Raw genomic sequence first — 21328 nt, 5'->3', positions numbered from 1 at the left:
TTGAGAGCTGCTGCTGCTACTCAGTGCCAACCATACTGAGCTGGATGGACTCAATGGCCTTGAGCTGATATACGGCAGGTTTTTACGTAACACGGAGAAGCTTATTCACATCCATGAAGACTAGACTCATGCTTTTACTTGGGAGGGGAAGGACTTCAGCTCCATGGTAGAATACCATGAAGGCAGCCCTGTTTAGGGAAGCTTTTAATAATTAATAGATTATTGTATTTTGATATTCTGTTGAAAGCCACCCAGAGTGGCTGGGGAAATGCAGCCAGATGGGCGGGGTATAAATGATAATTTTGTTGTTGTTGTTGTTGTTATTACTACTACTACTACCTGCTTTTACACGCAGAAAGTTCTGGGATTCAATCTCTGCTGGTTCCAGGGTTGGAAATATCTCCTGTCTGAAACTCTGGAGACCCACTGGAAAGGTGAACGGTAAAGGACCCCTGGACAGTTAAGTCCAGTCAAAGGCGACTATGGGATTGTGGTGCTAATCTTGGTTCAGGCCGAGGGGCCAGTGTTTCTGGGTCATGTGGCCAGCAGGACTAAACCGCTTCTGGCGCTACAGAACACCATGACGGGAAACTAGAGCGCACGGAAATGTGGTTACCTTCCTGCCGCAGTGGTACCTATTTATCTACTTGCACTGTGTGCTTTCGAACTGCTAGGTTGGCAGGAGCTGGGGCAGAGCAATGGGAGCTCACCCCATTGCGGGGATTCGAACCACTGACCTGATCAGCAAGCCCAAAAGGCTTAGTGGTTTAGACCACAGCACCACCCGCTCCTAGACCCACTGCAAGGGAGTGCAGGCAATCCTAAAATGAGATCAGCAGCTTTGCCAGGATGAGTTGCACTTAAAAAACCCTACATCTTTATCCAACCTCCACTGCTCTCCCCCTTCCCCACGTAGTTCCATGTGTTCCAAGATACTGTTGCTGTCTCTGCTCAGGCTCAGAACTTCAAATGATAAAGAGAGCAGCTACTACCTCACCCCTGGGCATGATTATATAGATTTGGCTGAAGGATCAGATAAAGCACTGGTGGGAGGAGCTTGGCTTACTGTAGGGAATGCTACGCAGCCCACCAAACCTTTGCAAAACATTGCCATTTAAAAAATTATTCTGACAGAACAACAACCAGTTTCTTTATAGGAAAGGGCCTCAAGCTCAGGGGTAGAGCGTTTATTTTACAGTGGTACCTCAGGTTACAGATGCTTCAGGTTACAGATGCCGCTAACCCAGAAATAGTACCTCGGGTTAAGAACTTTGCTTCAGGATGAGAACAGAAATCGCACGGCAGCAGTGGGAGGCCCCATTAGCTAAAGTGGTACCTCAGGTTAAGAACAGTTTCAGGTTAAGAACGGACCTCCGGAATGAATTAAGTACTTAACCTGAGGTACTACTGTATTGATTTCATAAAATTTATATACCACTGGATTGTTAAAACAAGACCCAAATAAACTCTAGTCTATTATTTTAACTTTTTGGAAGTGTCTATTAAACAGACTAAGGCTGGTGCTGGGGGAGACTCTTGAGAGTCCCATGGACTGCAAGAAGATCAAACCTCTCCATTCTGAAGGAAATCAGCCCTGAGTGCTCACTGGAAGGACAGATCGTGAAGCTGCGGCTTCAATACTTTGGCCACCTCATGAGAAAAGAAGACTCTCTGGAAAAGACTCTGATGTTGGGAAAGATGGAGGGCACAAGGAGAAGGGGACGACAGAGGACGAGATGGCTGGAGAGTGTTCTCGAAGCTACCAGCATGAGTTTGACCAAACTGCGGGAGGCAGTGGAAGACAGGAGTGCCTGGCGTGCTCTGGTCCATGGGCTCACAAAGAGTCGGACACAACTAAACGACTAAACAGCAACAAGGCTCACAGCGTCTGGGTAGCCTTGTCTAAGCAAAAATGGTTTTAGCAGGCACGAAAAGGTCTAACGAAGATACCTGCCTGATATCAACAGTGTTAGAAGCATCTACTTGACATGAATTACAGTGGTACCTCAGGTTACATACGCTTCAGGTTACACACTCCGCTAACCCAGAAATAGTGCTTCAGGTTAAGAACTTTGCTTCAGGTTGGGAACAGAAATCGTGCTCCGGCGGCGCGGCAGCAGCAGGAAGCCCCATTAGCTAAAGTGGTGCTTCAGGTTAAGAACACTTTCAGGTTAAGTACGGACCTCCGGAACGAATTAAGTACTTAACCCGAGGTACCACTGTACTTCTGTGGGGTGGGGAGCAAAGAAGAGAGCCAAAAGGTGCAACCAATATTTTTATTTTGAAGGATGAAAGCCGCTTTCAGGGACCCAGAAAATCTTGTTGCAGAAATCTTGCCAGGGAAAAGTGCTCTCTTGATCTAAGGCCACGGAGGTGTTGGCTTGGGTTTATTCCAAGGGAAAGGGAGGGACTTCTGAAGCAGAAGAGGGTGTTTGTGGCGAAATGAGAGTCCAGAGGGGTGGGGGTCTCCGATGGGTGCTCTCGTTTCTGCTGGAGGCTGCAAAAGCCTTCAGCGGAAGTAGTTGGGGCAGTCGTGGGCTGTGAGATGCCAAGCTTTCTCAAAGGCCTCGACCACCCCGGGCAGGAGGGGACCCTCCTCACTGCACTTGAGATTTTCCTGCAGTTGTTCCATGGTTGACATCCCAATGATCACAGCATCTCCAAGGTCAGCCTGGGGGGGGAAAGAGCAAGAAGAGGGAAAGGTGAACATTGGAAGACTCGGCTTACGAGGAAGGCCAAAGCTGACAGCAAAATTAGAAGAACGTTTGGGATTTTTTATATGAAAAAAAGACGCCACATTTGGGGTATACAGTAGCACCTCAGTTTTCGAGCATCTCAGAAGCCAAACGTTTCGGTTTTTGAACACCAAAAACCCAGAAGTAAATGATTCCGTTTTTGAACGTGCCTCAGAAGTTGAACAGCCCTGTTTAGGGAAGTTTTTAATGTATTTTTAATCTTTTGTTGGAAGCCGCTCAGAGTGACTGCGGAAACCCAGCCAGATGGGTGGGGTATAAATAATAATAATAATAATATTTTTTTTATACCCCGCCCTCCCCAGCCAAGGCCGGGCTCAGAGCAGCTTACAAGCAATAATAAAAACAAGATAAATGATTACAACTTAAAAACAAAAATAAAATACAACATTAAAATATTAAAATATAGCCTCATCGCAGGAGGAGAAGGAAAAGAAAAAAGAAAGAGGGGGGAGGGAGGGAATCAAATTGGCTCCAAGCCAAAGGCCAGGCGGAACAACTCTGTCTTACAGGCCCTGCGGAAAGAAATCAGATCCTGCAGGGCCCTGGTCTCATGAGGCAGAGCATTCCACCAGGCCGGAGCCAGAGTTGAAAAGGCCCTGGCTCTGGTTGAGGCTAATCTAACTTCCTTAGGGCCCGGGACCTCTAGGGTGTTGCTATATATGGACCTTAAGGTCCTCCGGGGGGCATACCAGGAGAGGCGGTCCTGTAGGTACGAGGGTCCTAGGCTGTGAAGGGCTTTAAAGGTCCAAAGCAGCACCTTAAATATGACCCTGTACTCCACCGGGAGCCAGTGCAGCTGGAAAAGCACTGGGTGAATATGCTCCCATGACAGAGACCCCGTGAGGAGCCTCGCTGCAGCATTATGTACCCGCTGGAGTTTCTGGGACAGCTTCAAGGGCAGCCCCGCGTAGAGCGAATTACAGTAGTCAAGCCTGGAGGTGACCGTCGCATGGATCACTGTGGCCAGGTCGGGGCGGGAAAGGTAAGGGACCAACTGCTTGAGAGGTAGAAGGTGGAAAAATTAATAATAATAATAATAATAATAATACAGGTTTCCCCTTGACGCATCTTGCAGGGTGGTTGCAAGGATAAAAAATTGAGAGCAGGGGATATAAGTAGCATATGTCACCTCCAGAATATTAGACCTACCAGAAGTCATTTATTGATTCTGTTTTGGGAATACAGTGGTACCTTGGGTTAAGAACTTAATTCGTTCTGGAGGTCTGTTCTTAACTAGAAACTGTTCTTAATCTGAGGTACCACTTTAGCTAATGGGGCCTCCTGCTGCCGCCGCGCCGCCGGAAAACACTTTCTGTTCTCATCCTGAAGCAAAGCTCTCAACCCGAGGTACTATTTCTGGGTTAGCGGAGTCTGTAACCTGAAACGTCTGTAACCCGAGGTACCACTGTAGAACAGTTTAGACCTGGCCTCAGACACACACACAAACTTCTTCCCCGTACCATACCGGGCTGGCGGAAAAGTTCACCATTACCTGCAGCTTTGAGTGATGATAGATCCAACGGAGGGCAGCTGAAGTCAAGCTGGGTGTGTCTGAGCCATACGCCTCGTGGAGGGCTTTCTCGACCAAGTCCACCCCCTGGAAATGATGCTTCTTCCAATACCTGCGTAGTTGTTTAAAAAAAAAAAATTAAGGTCATTTACATTCTTCATGTTTATATGTACAGTGGTACCTCTGGCAGTGGGACGCAGGTGGCGCTGTGGGTTAAAGCCTCAGCGCCTAGGACTTGCCGATCGAAAGGTCGGCGGTTCGAATCCCCGCGGCGGGGTGCGCTCCCATTGTTCGGTCCCAGCGCCTGCCAACCTAGCAGTTCAAAAGCACCCCTGGGTGCAAGTAGATAAATAGGGACCGCTTACTAGCGGGAAGGTAAACGGCGTTTCCGTGTGCGGCTCTGGCTCACCAGAGCAGTGATGTCACGCTGGCCACGTGACCTGGAAGTGTCTCCGGACAGCGCTGGCCCCCGGCCTCTTGAGTGAGATGGGCGCACAACCCCAGAGTCTGTCAAGACTGGCCCGTACGGGCAGGGGTACCTTTACCTTTACCTTTTACCTCTGGCAGAGATAAATCAGGAGGATTCCTCTGTTTACTTAGGTAAGTAACCAAACCAGGATCAATACAGATCCAATTCATCTTTCAGCTGCCCAGGATAGACCACAATCACCAAGGCTGAGCAGAAAAAGAAATACTTCAGCAGACTTCTTCTGGGCATATTTTTCCATGGAACCTAAAGCTGCCCAACCCTTAATAAAGAGTTGGCCCCTTGTAAGATGAATGGTGCCTAAACCTTTTAAAATCCAGTGTGAACATCCACACTCTGCTGTGCAATGGAGAGAACAAATAGCAGAGGCTGTGGTGATCAGAAACAGAAAAGCTGGTGCACAAGTCTATTGTTTCAAGCCATTCCTTCCCCCAAATGGTTGGACGCCCAAGGCAGCCTAAACATGGCAAGTATCCTCTGAATAAGAGACCTTTGGTGCCACCACACAACTGCTTTTATTTAGAAATGTAGGACTCAGGCAGGTATTAAAGGGTACAGAAGCAAGCATAAAAATAGGCATTGCTGACCCCAACTCTGAGTCCTGAAATCTAACGGCTACTAGAAGGTTACTAGCCAGTCTGCGAGACTGTGCACACTTGATTCGTTCCAGAGGTCCGTTCTTAACCTGAAACTGTTCTTAACTTGAAACACCACTTTAGCTAATGGGGCCTCCTGCTGCTGCCGCACCGACGGAGCCAGATTTCTGTTCTCATCCTGAAGCATAGTTCTTAACCCGAGGTACTATTTCTGGGTTAGTGGAGTCTGTAACCTAAAGTGTATGTAACCTGAAGCGTATGTAACCCGAGGGACCACTGTATCTCTATATATCTGAATGAATCTTACATAATAAGCAAAGCAAAATGGCGGTAGTAGATGGCAGTTACAATTGTATCATGCTATCTGGTCCACATGCAGGATGCGAATGCAGCACCTGGTGTTCCGAGGTAGACTGCCTCTGTGCCTAGAGGTTCCATTTAGTGCCATGGCTAACAAAATCACTCCCCTAACCCCGTATTAGGGGCGTGGGTGGCGCTGTGGTCTAAACCACAGAGCCTAGGGCTTGCCGATCGGAAGGTTGGCGGTTCAAATCTCCGCTACGGGGTGAGCTCCCATTGCTCGGTCCCTGCTCCTGCCAACCTTGCAGTTCGAAAGCACGTCAAAGTGCAAGTAGATAAATAGGTACCGCTCTGGCGGGAAGGTAAACGGCGTTTCCGTGCGCTGCTCTGGTTCGCCAGAAGTGGCTTAGTCCTGCTGGCCACATGACCCGGAAGCTGTACGCCGGCTCCCTTGACCAATAAAGCGAGATGAGCGTCGCAACCCCAGAGTCATCCGCGACTGGACCTAACAGTCAGGGGTCCCTTTACCTTTAACCCCGTATTTATTGCTCTGACCGCTTTCCTCCACAAAGCAAGAACTGCTTCCCAACATTAGCAGTTTAATTTCTTGCCCCCGTGTTCAAGAAGCTAGCCTCTTTCTTACATCAACAGAACTGACTCGTCCCCTGCCTTCAAGATGCAAGCCCCTTTGCCATTTTAGACCCACCTGTCCCTGTAGATTTTGGCCCAGTCGTTGCCGAAAAACCTGCTAGCTGGCTGCTGGTTCGAGTCCTTGTCTTCGTACTTGTACCTCCCAGTCAGGAGCCCTCCTGCAAGAGGTGAAAGTGAACGCCCAAACGTTAGGGACTAGAACCTTATAAGCCAAGATGCCTCACTTAGGTCAATCCACTCTCTTCTCACCCCACAGCTAAAACTCCAGCACCTCTTTGGAATTCTGTCTGCCATTCTGCCCATAAAACAGCAGCAACAACACATTTCATAAATATGCATATTTTGTGCGAAGATCCGAAGACAGTTCACAACAGAAAAAATACAAAATGAGAACACAAAACCAAAACAAGACCAATACCCGCAAAAAACCCCCCACACATTTAAAAACCAGAGATTGTTAATCAGCCTGAATGAAGAGAAACATTTTCGCCTGGTGCCTAAAGTTTTGCAGCCCTGCCACCGAAACCAACCCATTCCCTGCCATTCCTTGCCAGACCCGTACCAGCCAGCGGATTATATGCGTAGAATCGAATCCCAAAATGTCTAAGGCATGGTAGCAATTCGGTCTCCACTTGGCGCGTCGTAGCGTTGTACATGCCCTTTGGGAAAAAGACAGTAAAAAACAAAGTTCATAAAGAAGCCTTGGAGCAGACCGTTGTGTTGCAAAATCCCTTCTGCCCACTGGGGAACTGCCACTACTACAGGTGCCATCGAACATCCGTTCTGCATTTGTAAGAAACTGGTTGTTTATTGTGGTGGCACCTTTGGAACTCCCTGCCAATTGACATTGGAAGAAGGGAGGGGAGAGAGAGATTGTTCTCTTTCCAATTATGTTGTGGATTTTTGTGCTTTCATACGTACTGTAAACTGCCCTATGAGCCTTGGATGAAGGGCAGTATAGATATCTAATAAATCACCAATATCATCAGGCACCAGTATTTCCCCAATGGGACACCTGAAAGTGAGATTCAAGCCCAAGAGCCCTCTCCCCTCCTGCAGTTTCCAGCAGTTGGTGTTCATCCAATAAAAACCATTTTTTTAAAAAAAAAAACATTGGAAAATAGCTATTATGGAAATATGTATTCTAAACGACCTGCATAAGCCTTGCAGAACAGATACATTTTCAGCATGTGTTTAAAGGCTGGCACAGAAGGCACCTGCGGGTAGAGAATTCCACAGGACTGGGCCAATCAAGGCTTGGTTTCTTGTCCAATAATAAAAACACGATGCAACATCAAACATTAAAAAGAAAAACCAGCAACACTTCTGTAGGGGTTTCAGTGACTGAGCCGGAATATAAGGGCTGGGCTTCGTAGACTCAGTGCAGGGCTTTCCAGTGCTACAATCCTATAATTCTAATAAGATAAAGGAACCCCTGACCATTAGGTCCAGTTGTGACCGACTCTGGGGTTGCGGTGCTCATCTCACTTTATTGGCCAAGGGAGCCGGCGTACAGATTCCGGGTCATGTGGCCAGCAGGACTAAGCCGCTTCTGGCGAACCAGAGCAGCACATGGAAACACCGTTTACCTTCCCGCCTGAGTGGTACCTATTTATCTACTTGCACTTTGACGTGCTTTCGTACTGCTAGGTTGGCAGGAGCAGGGACCGAGCAACGGGAGCTCACCCCATCGCGGGGATTCAAACTGCCAACCTTCTGATCAGCAAGTCCTAGGCTCTATGGTTTAACCCACAGCGCCACCCGTGTCCCTTATGATTCTAATACACAGACTTAAACCATTACCAGCTTGGTCAATGGTCAAGAGTGATGGAAGCTGAGAGTCCAGACACGTCTGGAGGGGCCACAGGTTGCCCAGCCCTGACTAAACAACTTGGGGGAAAGACCTTCATTCGTCCACACAGCTCTCACCTGGTACACTGTTGGCAACACCCAGTTGTTGGTCTTGCAGATGCCATAGATTTCCGCCACCTGCCACGAGGCATAGTTGGAGAGACCCAGTTCCTTAAACTTCCCCTGTCGGAAGAAAAAAAAAGCAAATAAGCCCCTGTATTTTTAGCTCTATGTTCACATACAGTCTTAAGACCAGAAGAGGAGGCTGGGTGCTGGATCAGACCAAAGGATCTGGTGGTTAAATGAGGACTAGGGACATGGGAAACCAGGGTTCAAATCCCCTCTTGGCCATGGATGGATGACTGTGGGAGACCAGTCACTGCCTCTTAGCAATCCAATTGGATTGAGGGGCTGGGAGCTGGGGGCACTGTCCTACAGTGGTTCCGCTCCTTCCTCCTGGGCCGTGTTCAGAAAGTGGTGGTGGGGGATGAGTGTTAAGACCCCTGGGCTCTCACTTGTGGGGTGCCTCAGGGTTCCGTCCTCTCCCCCATGCTTTTTAACATCTATATGAAGCCGCTGGGAGAGATCATCAGGGGGTTTGGACTGGGTGTCCATCAATATGCAGATGATACCCAGCTCTACCTCTCTTTTAAATCAGAACCAGTGAAGGCGGTAAAGGTCCTGTGTGAGTGTCTGGAAGCGGTTGGGGGATGGATGGCGGCTAACAGATTGAGGTTGAATCCTGACAAGACAGAAGTACTGTTTTTGGGGGACAGGAGGCAGGCAGGTGTGGAGGATTCCCTGGTCCTGAATGTGGTAACTGTGCCCCTGAAGGACCAGGTGCGCAGCCTGGGAGTCATTTTGGACTCACAGCTGTCCATGGAGGCACAGGTCAAATCTGTATCCAGGGCAGCTGTTTACCAGCTCCATCTGGTACGTAGGCTGAGACCCTATCTGCCTGCGGACTGTCTCGCCAGAGTGGTACATGCTCTGGTTATCTCCCGCTTGGACTACTGCAATGCGCTCTACGTGGGGCTACCTTTGAAGGTGACCCGGAAACTACAACTAATCCAGAATGCGGCAGCTAGACTGGTGACTGGGAGCGGCCGCCGAGACCATATAACACCGGTCTTGAAAGACCTACATTGGCTCCCAGTACGTTTCCGAGCACAATTCAAAGTGTTGGTGCTGACCTTTAAAGCCCTAAATGGCCTCGGTCCAGTATATCTGAAGGAGCGTCTCCTCCCCCATTGTTCTGCCCGGACACTGAGGTCCAGCTCCGAGGGCCTTCTGGCGGTTCCCTCACTGCGAGAGGCCAAGTTGCAGGGAACCAGGCAGAGGGCCTTCTCGGTGGTGGCGCCCGCCCTGTGGAATGCCCTCCCATCGGATGTCAAGGCGATGGACAACTACCTGACATTCAGAAGACATCTGAAGGCAGCCCTGTTCAGGGAAGTTTTTAATATGTGACATTTTAGTGTATTTTTTATCTCTGTTGGAAGCCGCCCAGAGTGGCTGGGGAAACCCAGCCAGATGGGCGGGGTACAAATAAATTATTATTATTATTATTATTATTATTATTATATAATTGGGGGGGGAGGTAAGAACCATGTACAGTAGGCCCACAATCTGCATGGGGGTTGCGTTCCAGGGATTGTGCCTAAAGCCAAAATCAAGTCAAAACCCATTAATTTCAATACCATGCAGGATCACTAAACTCTTTTTCCCTGGTACACCATCCTCTTTCTGCCTATTTTATTTTACTTTATTTTATTTTATTTTATTTTATGTTAGCCATTCGAATAAAACTCAGTGCGCACAAGCTAAACGTGCATAAGCTGTGGCCGTAATATACCGCATTTTTCGCTCTATAACACGCACCTGACCATAACACGCACATCGTTTTTAGAGGAGGAAAACAAGGGAAAAAACATTCTGAATGAAACAGTGGATGTATCATTTTTGTGCTTCATGCTGTGGCCACAGACATGTGCTCTGATGGTGAATTTGGGGTGACCCAATGCAAAAATCCTGAGAATCCCTGTGGATCCATGCTTTGTAACCACATTTTTGCACCATTGCAGCCCCAGGCAACAGTGGGTGCGTGATTTGGGGGGGGGGGCAGGCTGTAGCCATGGACATGCTATGTGCTCTGATGGTGAATTTGGGGTGACCCAATGCAAAGATCCTGAGGATCCATGTGGATCTATGCTTTTTAACCACATTTTAAGTGGGGAGGGAAGGAAAAACACAGAACGGACAAGGAGCACGAGAGGGGTGTGCAGAGAAGCAGCTGGCTAAGAATGCAGGAGAGGGGTATAACGGGAGGGAGGAAAGGAAGGCAAAAGTTTTCCCTCACCTACCCACCCAAGCCAGCCAGCTCGCGCGCTCTCTCTCTTTCTTTCTCTCTCTCCCTCCTGCATGTTTTCAGCAGCACCGGAGCACAGAGACGACACTGCTTTCCCCTCTGCTTGCCTGGAGGGGAGGGGCTTTCCCTGCTCTTTGTTCCGTTTGAGCAAAGACAGCAAGGAAACAGAGGAGGGTGGGCAGTAAGACCCTGAGGCAGAATGCAGGAAAGCAGCTGCTTCCTCTTTTCAGGTTTCCCTTCTCCGAGACGCGCGATTTGATTTTTGCCTGCTTTTTTTTGCCTCCCTTCACGCCATTTGGCTCCAGGGACCACACATTCGCTCAATAACACGCACAGACATTTCCCCATCCTTTTTAGGAGAAAAAATCTGCGTGTTATAGAGGGAAAAATACGGTACGCCACCGAGAGCTGCTTGGGATGAAAAAAGGTGGAAGGTAAATGCAAATAAATAAATTACTAAAATCTAATTACTGGTCCCCCCCCCCCCACTGTTTGGGCATTTCCTTGATGTCAGAGCAAATGTAAGCGACTTAAACAGCGATGCAACCTTAGGTCAGATAGCAGACAAGCACGAGACAGACAAGGTTTGTATTTGGCAGAAGGCGAAGTGCAGCAGAAAGGAAGCACGGCGGATTGTGCTGAATGAACGCCGGTTGGAACGGAACTCGTGACCTTTGCACCCCTCTATTCCAGACACCAGTGTGGAATATTGCAGGCCTTGCATGTGTGTTGTTTTAACTCGGGGATTGGAAGGGGCCTCGATTTGTTTAGAAGGAAAAGGTAAAGGTAAAGGGACCCCTGACCATTAGGTCCAGTTGTGGACGACTCTGGGGTTGCGGCGCTCATCTCACTTTACTGGCCGAGGGAGCCGGAGTACAGCTTCCAGCTCATGTGGCCAGCATGACTAAGCCGCTTCTGGCGAACCAGTGCAGTGCACGGAAATGCCGTTTACCTTCCCGCCGGAGCAATACCTATTTATCTACTTGCACTTTGACATGCTTTCGAACTGCTAGGTTGGCAGGAGCAGGGACCGAGCAACGGGAGCTCACCCCGTCGCGGGGATTCGAACCGCCGACCTTCTGATCGGCAAGTCCTAGGCTCTGTGGTTTAACCCACAGCGCCACCCGCGTCCCTTTTAGAAGGAAAGGGGGATACAAAAGCAGCACATCAAACACCGACTGGGAGGCCCAAATGAGCTGCCCAGTCATGAGAATCAGCTTCCCGCCCCCCCCCCCCCAGAAAACCCCAGTTTTTGCACCTCTCTGTGTAGCTCATTGCAGGCCTTCAGCGTCTCTTCCAGGGGGGTCTTGTGGTCGGGCATATGGAGGTAGAAGAGGTCGACACTCTTTGCCTGCAGCCTCTGGAGGGACGTCTCCAGTTGGGAGCGAACGCAATCAGCCTTCAGAGTATTGCCCTCCAGTGGATTTGCCTTGGTGGCTACCTTGACTGGTGGGGAAGAGAGGAATAGATCAGGGAAGTACAGTGGTACCTCGGGTTACAGACGCTTCAGGTTACAGACGCTTCAGGTTACAGACTCCACTAACCCAGAAATAGTACCTCGGGTTAAGAACTTTGCTTCAGGATGAGAAGAGAATTCGCACTGTGGTGGCAGCGGGAGGCCCCATTTGCTAAAGTGGTACCTCAGGTTAAGAACAGTTTCAGGTTAAGAACGGCCCTCCAGAACGAATTAAGTTCTTAACCCGAGGTACCACTGTAGAGCCTTACTGCAAAGACTGTGCACTGGTCAGCGTCCACTGATCTACACACATAAAACAAATTCACACACAGGCGTCTTCCAAAAACCCACCCCAAACCCAGCCCTTTTGTGAAACATAGACCACTTATAAACGCCATCTCCAACTCCTCGAAAGATTCCATCAACGGTGTCTCTGAAAATCTGTACAAATCACTTGGGAAGACAGGCAAACTAATGCCAGTGTCTTGGAAGAAACAAAGATCACCAGTGTTGAAGTAATTGACTCTTCAACATCAACTTCAATGGACTGGTTATGTTCGGAGGCCTGATTATCGTCTTCCAAAGCAACTACTCTATTCCGAACTTAAAAATGGAAAGCGTAATGCCGGTGGTCAACAAAAGAGGTTTAAAGACGCTCTCAAGGCAAATCTAAAAAAGTGTAGGATAAACACTGACAACTGGGAAACACTGGCCTGCGAGAGCTCCAGTTGGAGAACAGCCTTTACCAAAGGTGTCATGGGCTTTGAAGACACTCACACTCAGGACACAAGGGAGAAACGTGCTAAGAGGAAGGCACGCTTGGCAAACCCTCACCATGATCAACTCCCGCCGGAAACCTATGTCCCCACTGTGGAAGAACGTGTGGATCCAGAATGGGCCTCCACAGTCACTTACAGACTCACTTTTAAAATCGTGTTCATGGAAGACAATCTTACTAGGCTATGAGTGATTGCCAAAGATGATGATGATCAGGGAAGGATAGGAACTCTGACTGCATTCTGTAAAGGTAAAGGGACCCCTGACCATTAGGTCCAGTCATGACCGACTCTGGGGTTACAGCGCTCATCTTGCTTTATTGCCTGAGGGAGCCGGCGTACAGAGTCCGGGTCATGTGGCCAGCATGACTAAGCTGCTTCTGGCCAATCAGAGCAGCGCACGGAAACGCTGTTTACCTTCCCGCTGGAGTGGTACCTATTTATCTACTTGCACTTTGACATGCTTTCGAACTGCTAAGTTGGCAGGAGCAGGGACCGAGCAACGGGAGCTCACCCCGTCGCGGGGATTTGAACCGCCGACCTTCTGATCGGCAAGCCCTAGGCTCAGTGGTTTAACCCACAGCGCCACCCACGTCATTCTGTAAAGAGGAGCCCCCAAAACCAGGATGAGGAGCAAACAAATACAGTATTAACAAGGCAGGTAGAGCCAAATACAGCCCAGCAAGTCTGTCTATCTGGACCCGCCAGGGCTCTCCCCAAGCCACACCCCTCCCCACAGGCCACACCCCCAACGGACCTGCTCTCAGGCTTCGTGTGATGGAACACGACCTTGAACTCTGACCGTCCCTCTTCCTTGCCCGGATGGCGGACAGAGATTGTATGTGTAGGAAACTAGTCTAGTGCCCAAAGCTAAAATTTGCATCCATTGCTCTGCCCACTTCCCCCTCTGGCCCTGCCCATCCCTTGCATCTGGCCCCGGGAAGGCTGCACAGAAGGAAAAGTGGCCCTTGGGTTGTTAAAGGCTTTTTCACCCCCTATGCCCTAATAATAAGCAGTACACTTAGGAGAATCTGAAATTAAGCCCTAGGAGTAAAGGCTGAGGGAGCTGGGAATGTTTAGCTTGGGAAAGAGGAGACTGATGGGTATTCGATAAAGGTAAAGGTACCCCTGCCCGTACGGGCTGTCAAATGGAAGAGGGAACATGCTTGTTTTCTCCTGCTCTGGAGGGTAGGACTCGAACCAGGGTCTTTCTTGTAGGGAGATTCCAACTAAACATCAGGAAAAACTTTCTGACTGTTAAGAGCTGTTTGACAGTGGAACAGACTCCCCTGGACGGTGGGGGACTCTCCTTCCTTGGAGGTTTTTAAGAAGAGGTTGGATGGCCATCTGCCATGGATGCTTTAGTTGAAATGCCTGCACTGAAGGCGGGTTGGACTAGATGACCCTTGGGGTCCCTTCCAGCTTCCATAATTCTATGTTCAAACTTCCTTTCCCTTCTCAAGCTGCTTAGCAAGTCCAAGTGGCCTTCAGATTAGGTGGGAAGGCTTTCAGTATCATCAGGAATCTTTGCAAACTCCCGGGAGACTTTTGACCACTGGAATAAAGGCGAGGGTTTTAAAGGTGCCGACAGCCCTTTTGATTGATTTCTAGCTCTTTGAGTTGTTGAATAACCAGATTATCAACCCTCCGAGGCAATAAATTTAAGAGCAGAGAGAGACCAAAAGATGCAGGGCCTGGTTGGTGGAGGAATCCAATTAAGAATCTGGTATGGGGGTAGCAACTGGTCCGTTTTTGAGCTTCAGTGGGCAAGGCTGCACCCAGAGATTGGGAATCCATGTTTCAAGTCTGGGGTGGTCTTCCAGATGTTGCTGGAACAACCGATGAAAATTAAGAAAATGAAAGGCCAAACTATAAAAGACAAAGAATGAGGACAGATGAACATGGGTTTAAAATGGGGGTGGGTGGAGTTGGATTAGTTTTGACTGCATGGAAAAGGTGGGGAGGTAGGAGAGAAAAATGCACTCTGCACATGCTCAAATGCACCGTTGCTCTGTTGTTGCTGCTGCTTTGCAGGCTGGTCTAGGCAGGAGATGACCCCCCCCCACCTCAGCATGTCATAGGAAGCCAGACCACTAGTCCACCGAGCCTAGTTACGTCAACACTGACCGGCAGCAGCTCTCCAGGGTTTCAGGCACGGTGCATTCCTAGCCCAACCCTGAGATGCCCGTGGGAACTGAATTGCATGATGCAAGGCAGACGCTCTCCCCTTCCAGCCAGTACTCCGATAGGCGCGCCTGCAAAACGGAACACGATTCGAATCCTGATGAAGCTCCGCTGAGCTCGGGTGAGAGTTCGCGGCTACGTGTCAATGCGTGCCAGGCACTCTGCATGCGCCCAGAGGAACCGTTGCCGGCCATCTGGGCTCGACAACGCCTATAGCAGCCCGACCCACCTGCAGCCGCAGCTTTGGGTTCAGCCGCCAGCCAGGCGCCCAGGATCCGCTCCGACTCGCCCCCCGCGTACATATGCGCGGTATCCACCTCGCAGTGCCCGCGGGCCAGGAACGCGCGCAGCATGGCCCCGCTGGCCGCCGCGTCTGCCCTGCGCCCGAACTCCATGGTGCCCAGCACCGAGCGCACCCCGCGGCTCTGCTCGCGTAGCCCCGACATCCCGGCGGCTGCAGCAGCAGCTCGATCTGCCTCTAGCAGAACTCGAACTCGCCACCAGGTCCTGGGCAAAGGCAATCGCATCACCACTGTCTGCGCATGCGTTAGCGCCTCCTTTTCACTCCTGCCCCCTTCCAGGAGAAGGGACCGTCTCAAATTTCCCGATTCCAGAAGCAAAGGAAGAGCCTTGCCGGATAAATTCGGGTCCCTTATCCTGCCATGTCCTGTATATTGTCTCCCTGCTTATTTAACTTATAGGTAGAATTTAACATGCGGAAGGCTGGGCTGGATGAATCCCAAGCCTGAATTAAGATTGCCGGAAGAAATATCAACAACCTCAGATATGCAGATGGCACAACATTGAGGGCAGAAAGTGAGGAGGAATTAAAGAACCTTTTAATGAGGGTGAAAGAGGAGAGCGCAAAATATGGTCTGAAGCTCAAAATCAAAAAAACGAAGATCATGGCCACTGGGCCCATCACCTCCTGGCAAATAGAAGGGGAAGAAATGGAGGCAGTGAGAGATTTCACTTTATTGGGCTCCATGATCACTGCGGATGGTGACAACAGCCATGAAATTAAAAGATGCCTGCTTCTTGGGAGAAAAGCAGTGACAAACCTAGACAGCATCATAAAAAGCAGAGACATCACCTTGCCAACAAAGGTCCGTATAGTTAAAGCTATGGTTTTCCTAGTAGTGATGTATGGAAGTGAGAGCTGGATCATAAAGAAGGCTGATCGCCAAAGAATTGATGCTTTTGAATTATGGTGCTGGAGGAGACTCTTGAGAGTCCCATGGACTGCAAGAAGATCAAACCTCTCCATTCTGAAGGAAATCAGCCCTGAGTGCTCACTGGAAGGACAGATCGTGAAGCTGAGGCTCCAATACTTCGGCCACCTCATGAGAAGAGAAGACTCCCTGGAAAAGACCCTGATGTTGGGAAAGATGGAGGGCACAAGGAGAAGGGGACGACAGAGGATGAGATGGTTGGACAGTGTTCTCGAAGCTACCAACATGAGTTTGACCAAACTGTGGGAGGCAGTGGAAGACAGGAGTGCCTGGCATGCTCTGGTCCATGGGGTCACGAAGAGTTGGACACGACTAAACAACTAAACAACAACAAATCCTGCCATGTCATTTTAACCTTCGTTGGTTTGTTTTATTTATTGCATTTCCATCCCATCTTTTCCTCCAAGGAGCTCAATGTTTCTCCCTGCCGTTCCTCATTTAATCCTAGCAACAGCCCTGCCAGGTAGACTTGGCCAAGACTCAATATGGAACAAATAATTTGTTTAATATGTCATTGGTTGTCCCTGTTTTAAAACTGCTGGCTGATAAATTTATCTGTAGGCTGATAGATTCTGTGCCCGTTTCTTCTTGAGCTTTTGATTTTTACTGGCACTTTTTGTTTTGCATAGTTTGGATATCAACCATTTAGAGAGAGGTTTTCGTCAGTCAAGTGGTATTTTAAAACTGGCAAATATATAGATAACAACCACAGAAATCACTGGCAAACCAAGGGGCATCCAGCAAGTCCACAAGCAGAAAAAAGCAACAGCCTGCTGGATCAAGCCAACAGGGCAGCATCCTGTTCTCACAGTGGACATTATGGGATGCTCAAAAGCATGATTGCAATGCAAAAGTACTCTCCCTTTCTGTGGTTTCCAGCGACTGGTATTTAGGAACATTACTGCTTCCAACTGAATGGACCTAAGTTATCCTTGTCTAGTAACGTTGGTCGGTCTACTCCGAGTAGGACTAGCATTGGATTCAAGCCCCCACCTTGAACTCCTCTGGAGGAAAATTGGGCTAGGAATGACTTTTTAAAAAAGGCCTAATGACGAGAAGGAGGAGGGAAGCCTTCAGAGAGGGTAAAACGCTCTGTGCACGCTCAGAGGCACTGTTTTTACATTCACCCTCAATTGCCACCTCTGTTCAGTGTAATACTGTAACAGAACGGTAGGTCTGCGCCCAAAATGCTTACTAAAAGCTGGGGATGTAAGAAAGCAAAAAGCTTCTGGGAAATGATATATAATGAGATGAAAAAGATGTTGAAATATACATTTATTTAAAAAACCCAGAAGCATTTCTACTTGGCATTGTAGGGGAGGATATTAATAGACAGGATAATAAACTGTTTTTATATGCAATAACGGTAGCAAGAGTACTATTGGCACAGAAATAGAAACAAGAAGAGTTACCAACAAAAGAGGAATGGGAGGCGAAATTAATGGACTATGCAGAATTAGACAAGATGACAGGAAGGATTTGAAACCTGCGGGATCAGAGTTTCTCAGAGGACTGGAGTAAATATGTGAACTATTTGAAAAGCAATTGTAATCAACAGATTACGCTAGTAGGATTGCAAGAAGTTTTGTAAAGAGGACTATGTGAAATATTGCAGAGAAAAGTATGAAGCAAATTATTAGTGAAGGACCATTAAAAGTAATAGTGAAATTAATGAAATGCAGGTTAAGTGATAAAGATTGAAAAACCTTCAGATGTGGTTGATGGAAGTCCAAAACACTGAATAAGACAAGAAAATATGTTGTATGTTTTTTGGAAATTTCATGTAAAAATTAATAAAAATATATATTTTTAAAAAGAGCTTACTAAAAGCTGGCCGTGGGTTCTACAGTGTTGGCAAGGTGATTCAGGAAGGTGACTTGGAGGCTAACTTGACTGGTGGAGAAAAGGACGTGATAAGGGAACAAAACAAAACTCCTGCCAAACACAGGCAAGGAGGGTGTATGGAATTATCAGAAACTCCAGGACCTTAGGCTACATGCGGCCCTCCTATCTTGCCCTTGAGACTGTTCCCAAGCTACATCTCTTAATGGCTCTGATTTGAACCCTCCTCAGGTGTTGGAAAATGTCCTTGAAGTCTGGCAATACACCTCGCTTGCCTGGACTGCATAAAAATGCCCCCCCCCCTCACCCTGCCATATTGGATCACAGATTCACAGAATGGTAAAGTTGGAAGGGATCCCAGGTATACTGCCACTGACTGTGGAAGCTCTATCTCGTAGCTCAAAGCTGCAGGTAGACCCATCCCCAAATTGTAAGAACCGTCATTTTTGTATGCCACAACTGCTGCTCAAATCTTACTAGCTAAAAAGTGGAAAATGCAAGAAGTACCAAGTGTGGAAGAATGGCAGATGAAGATGATGGATTTTTCGGAGCTAGCCAACCTGACCAGAAGAGTACGCGACCAGGAGGAGGAGGAGTATCTGGAAGAATGGATGAAATTTAATGACTATTTAGTTAAATACTGTATGTTAAATTAATTGGAAAAAGCTTGCAATTACCAGATAGGCTTAGGATTTAAATATGTAATGTGTTGAATTAATATGTTTAATGCTGAATTGGTAAGAAAGAAAGATGTTAAGTGATTAAGTTTATAAGAATTATGATTTGGAAAACCGTTAAAATGATTTGCACTGAAATTCAACTAGGGGGGTACGAGGACGTCACTTAACAATGTTAATAAGACTAGTTTTAATAAGGTTATGATTTATGTTTGTTTGTATGTTTGTGTGCTTACAATTTTGTGAAAATAAATAAACAAATTGGGGGGGGGGACAAATTGTAAGAACTGTCCTGGATCAGACCAATCCTGTCCATTAGCTCTTTTTAACCCGTTCATAAATGACCTGGAGTTAGGTTTACCAAACTGTTCAGGGATGGCAAAGAGCCCCAAAAGGATCTCTCCATACTGGGCAAATGAGCAGTAAAATAGCAATTACCAAAGAAGTAAAAAAAGTACATTTCCCCTCCATTTCCTAGACGAAGGCCATAATTACAAGTGAGCATCAGATCAACACAGCCCAGCTCTGGGCATGTGCAGAGTGCTTTCCCCTCTCAGGCCTCTAAGCAAGCCTTTGCTGCACTAACAGGAGATTTTGTCAGCTGGACCAAAGGTAACAATGCAAATGGTCCTTTTGATTTGCAGGTTGTTGATTAACCAGATGACCAACCCTGGAAAGAAAGAACAGTAAGAGCAAAGGTTGAAAGCAGGTGGAATTGTCCTGGAACGGGGGACGGGGGGACGGGGACGGGACTGGTTCATATTTAGATGACTGCGCTCCAAGTGGCAAAGGGACACCCAGAGATGGGACTCTTCCATGGCCTTCCAGATGTCACTGAATTCACAATTTAACTCCTGCATTGCAGCACTCCATGATCTCTCACTGGGACGTGGGTGGTGCTGTGGGTTAAACCACAGAGCCTAGGACTTGCTGATCAGAAAGTCGGCGGTTCGAATCCCCGCAACGGGTTGAGTTCCCGTTGCTCAGTCCCTGCTCCTGCCAATTTAGCAGTTCGAAAGCACGTCAAAATGCAAGTAGATAAATAGGTACCACTCCAGCGGGAAGGTAAACGGCGTTTCCGTGCACTGCTCTGGTTTGCCAAAAGCGGCTTAGTCATGTTGGCCACGTGACCCGGAAGCTGTACGCCGGCTCCCTCGGCCAATAAAGCGAGATGAGCGCCACAACCCCAGAGTCGGCCACGACTGGACCTAATGGTCAGGGGTCCCTTTACCTTTACTATTAGCTGTCATTATTCCTGATCACCAGCCAGGCGGGTTGGGGATGAAGGGGTCTGGTGCCAGAGAACATTTGCAGAGCAGCAGGCCAGTATCTCCCCCATTTCTGGAATCTAGATTAACGGGGGGGGGGGATTTATTTAGGGAGGAATGAGGGTAGATCACCTTTGACCGCACTGAAAGGGTGGAGGGTAGGAGAAGGGAGAGATGCACTCCACACATGCTCAAACGCACCATTGCTTGGTTGGAGCAAGCATTGCAGGCTGGACTAGATAGAAGACAACAACAGATCCTAGGAAACTATCTTACTCGGCTCCCTTGGTCCATCAAACTCTGGATTGTCTACACTGACTGGCAGCAGCAGCTGCTCTCCAGGGTTTCAGGCAAGGCACACAGACCTGCAGCATTAACCGGGACCTTCTGCTTGAATGCAAGGCCTGCGCTGAGAGTCAGCCCTTCTGAGCGTGTGCACAGAATTCGATTCGAATCTAGATCAGACTCCGGTGATTACTCGCGGCTCTGTTTGTGTGTGTGGCACTCTGCATGCGCTCAGAGGAACCGTTGCTGACCCACTGGACGTCTAGAGCAGCCTTCGTCTCCGGCTCCCCCATTCCACCGACCCACCTGCCGCCGCAGCCTTGGGTTCAGCTGCCAACCAGGCGCCCAGGATCCGCTCCGACTCGCCCCCCGCGTAAATATGCGCGGTATCCAGCTCGCAGTGCCCGCGGGCCAGGAACGCGCGCAGCATGGCCCCGCTGGCTGCCGCGTCTGCCCTGCGCCCGAACTCCATGGTGCCCAGCACCGAGCGCACCCCGCGGCTCTGCCCGCGTAGCCCCGACATCCCGGCGGCTGCAGCAGCTCGATCTGCCTCCGGCTGGATTCGAACTCGCCACCAGCTGGGAAACTGCCTTTTAAAGCACGCGTGACGCCACGCCTTCCCTTCCCAGGTAAGGGGCCGTCTCAAAATTCCTGCAATGTCTTTTTAGAGCATGCCATTTTGCAGCATGTCGTTTTGTATGCCTGTTTTAAAAGGGCTGGTTTCAAGCAGCGCCTTCAGTCAGAGTGTCCTGCTAAGGTCTGGGAGACCTGGGTTCAAATCCTCACTGGGCTATGAACTCGCATAGGTGCGACCTTGTGCCGGTCACTACTGTCTATCTCAGCCTAACCTACCTCTCAGGGTTGTTGTGGGGATTAAATGAGGAGGGAGGGAGAACCCTGCGAGCCAATGCTTTCAAGCAACTTGGAGAAAAATGGTAGGATATAGAATTCGACTCCCTCAGGAGGTTGAGGGCTCTCCTTCCTTGGAGTTTGTTTTTTAGCAGAGATTGGATGGCCATCTGCCACGGATGCTTTAGTCAAGATTCCTGCATTGCAGGGGGTTGGGCTAGATGACTCTAGGGGTCCCTTCCA

At 48.8% G+C, this 21328-nt stretch overlaps 1 protein-coding gene across 2 annotated transcripts; it reads right to left on the bottom strand.

Moving 5' to 3' along the window:
• Positions 1-2262: 2262 nt before the first annotated feature.
• On the bottom strand, positions 2263-20831 carry LOC310849701 (aflatoxin B1 aldehyde reductase member 2-like). 2 transcript variants are annotated; one of them, XM_083750293.1, is made up of 7 exons: positions 20543-20831; positions 11775-11962; positions 8230-8334; positions 6863-6959; positions 6356-6458; positions 4249-4378; positions 2263-2671 (listed from the first exon to the last, which is right to left on the bottom strand). In XM_083750293.1, exons 1-7 carry the CDS (start codon positions 20757-20759, stop codon positions 2510-2512), a joined length of 1002 nt encoding a protein of 333 aa, XP_083606419.1. In that variant the 5' UTR covers positions 20760-20831; the 3' UTR covers positions 2263-2509. The 2 variants fall into 2 exon arrangements, with proteins under 2 accessions (XP_083606419.1, XP_083606418.1); XM_083750292.1 differs by lacking the exon at positions 20543-20831 and adding an exon at positions 15162-15488.
• Between the last annotated feature and the right edge of the window lie 497 nt (positions 20832-21328).

This window comes from Podarcis gaigeae (assembly GCF_964106915.1).
Source record: "Podarcis gaigeae genome assembly, chromosome: 8".
Classification (NCBI taxonomy): domain Eukaryota; kingdom Metazoa; phylum Chordata; class Lepidosauria; order Squamata; family Lacertidae; genus Podarcis; species Podarcis gaigeae.
This window is presented reverse-complemented; position numbering and strand designations above follow the sequence as displayed.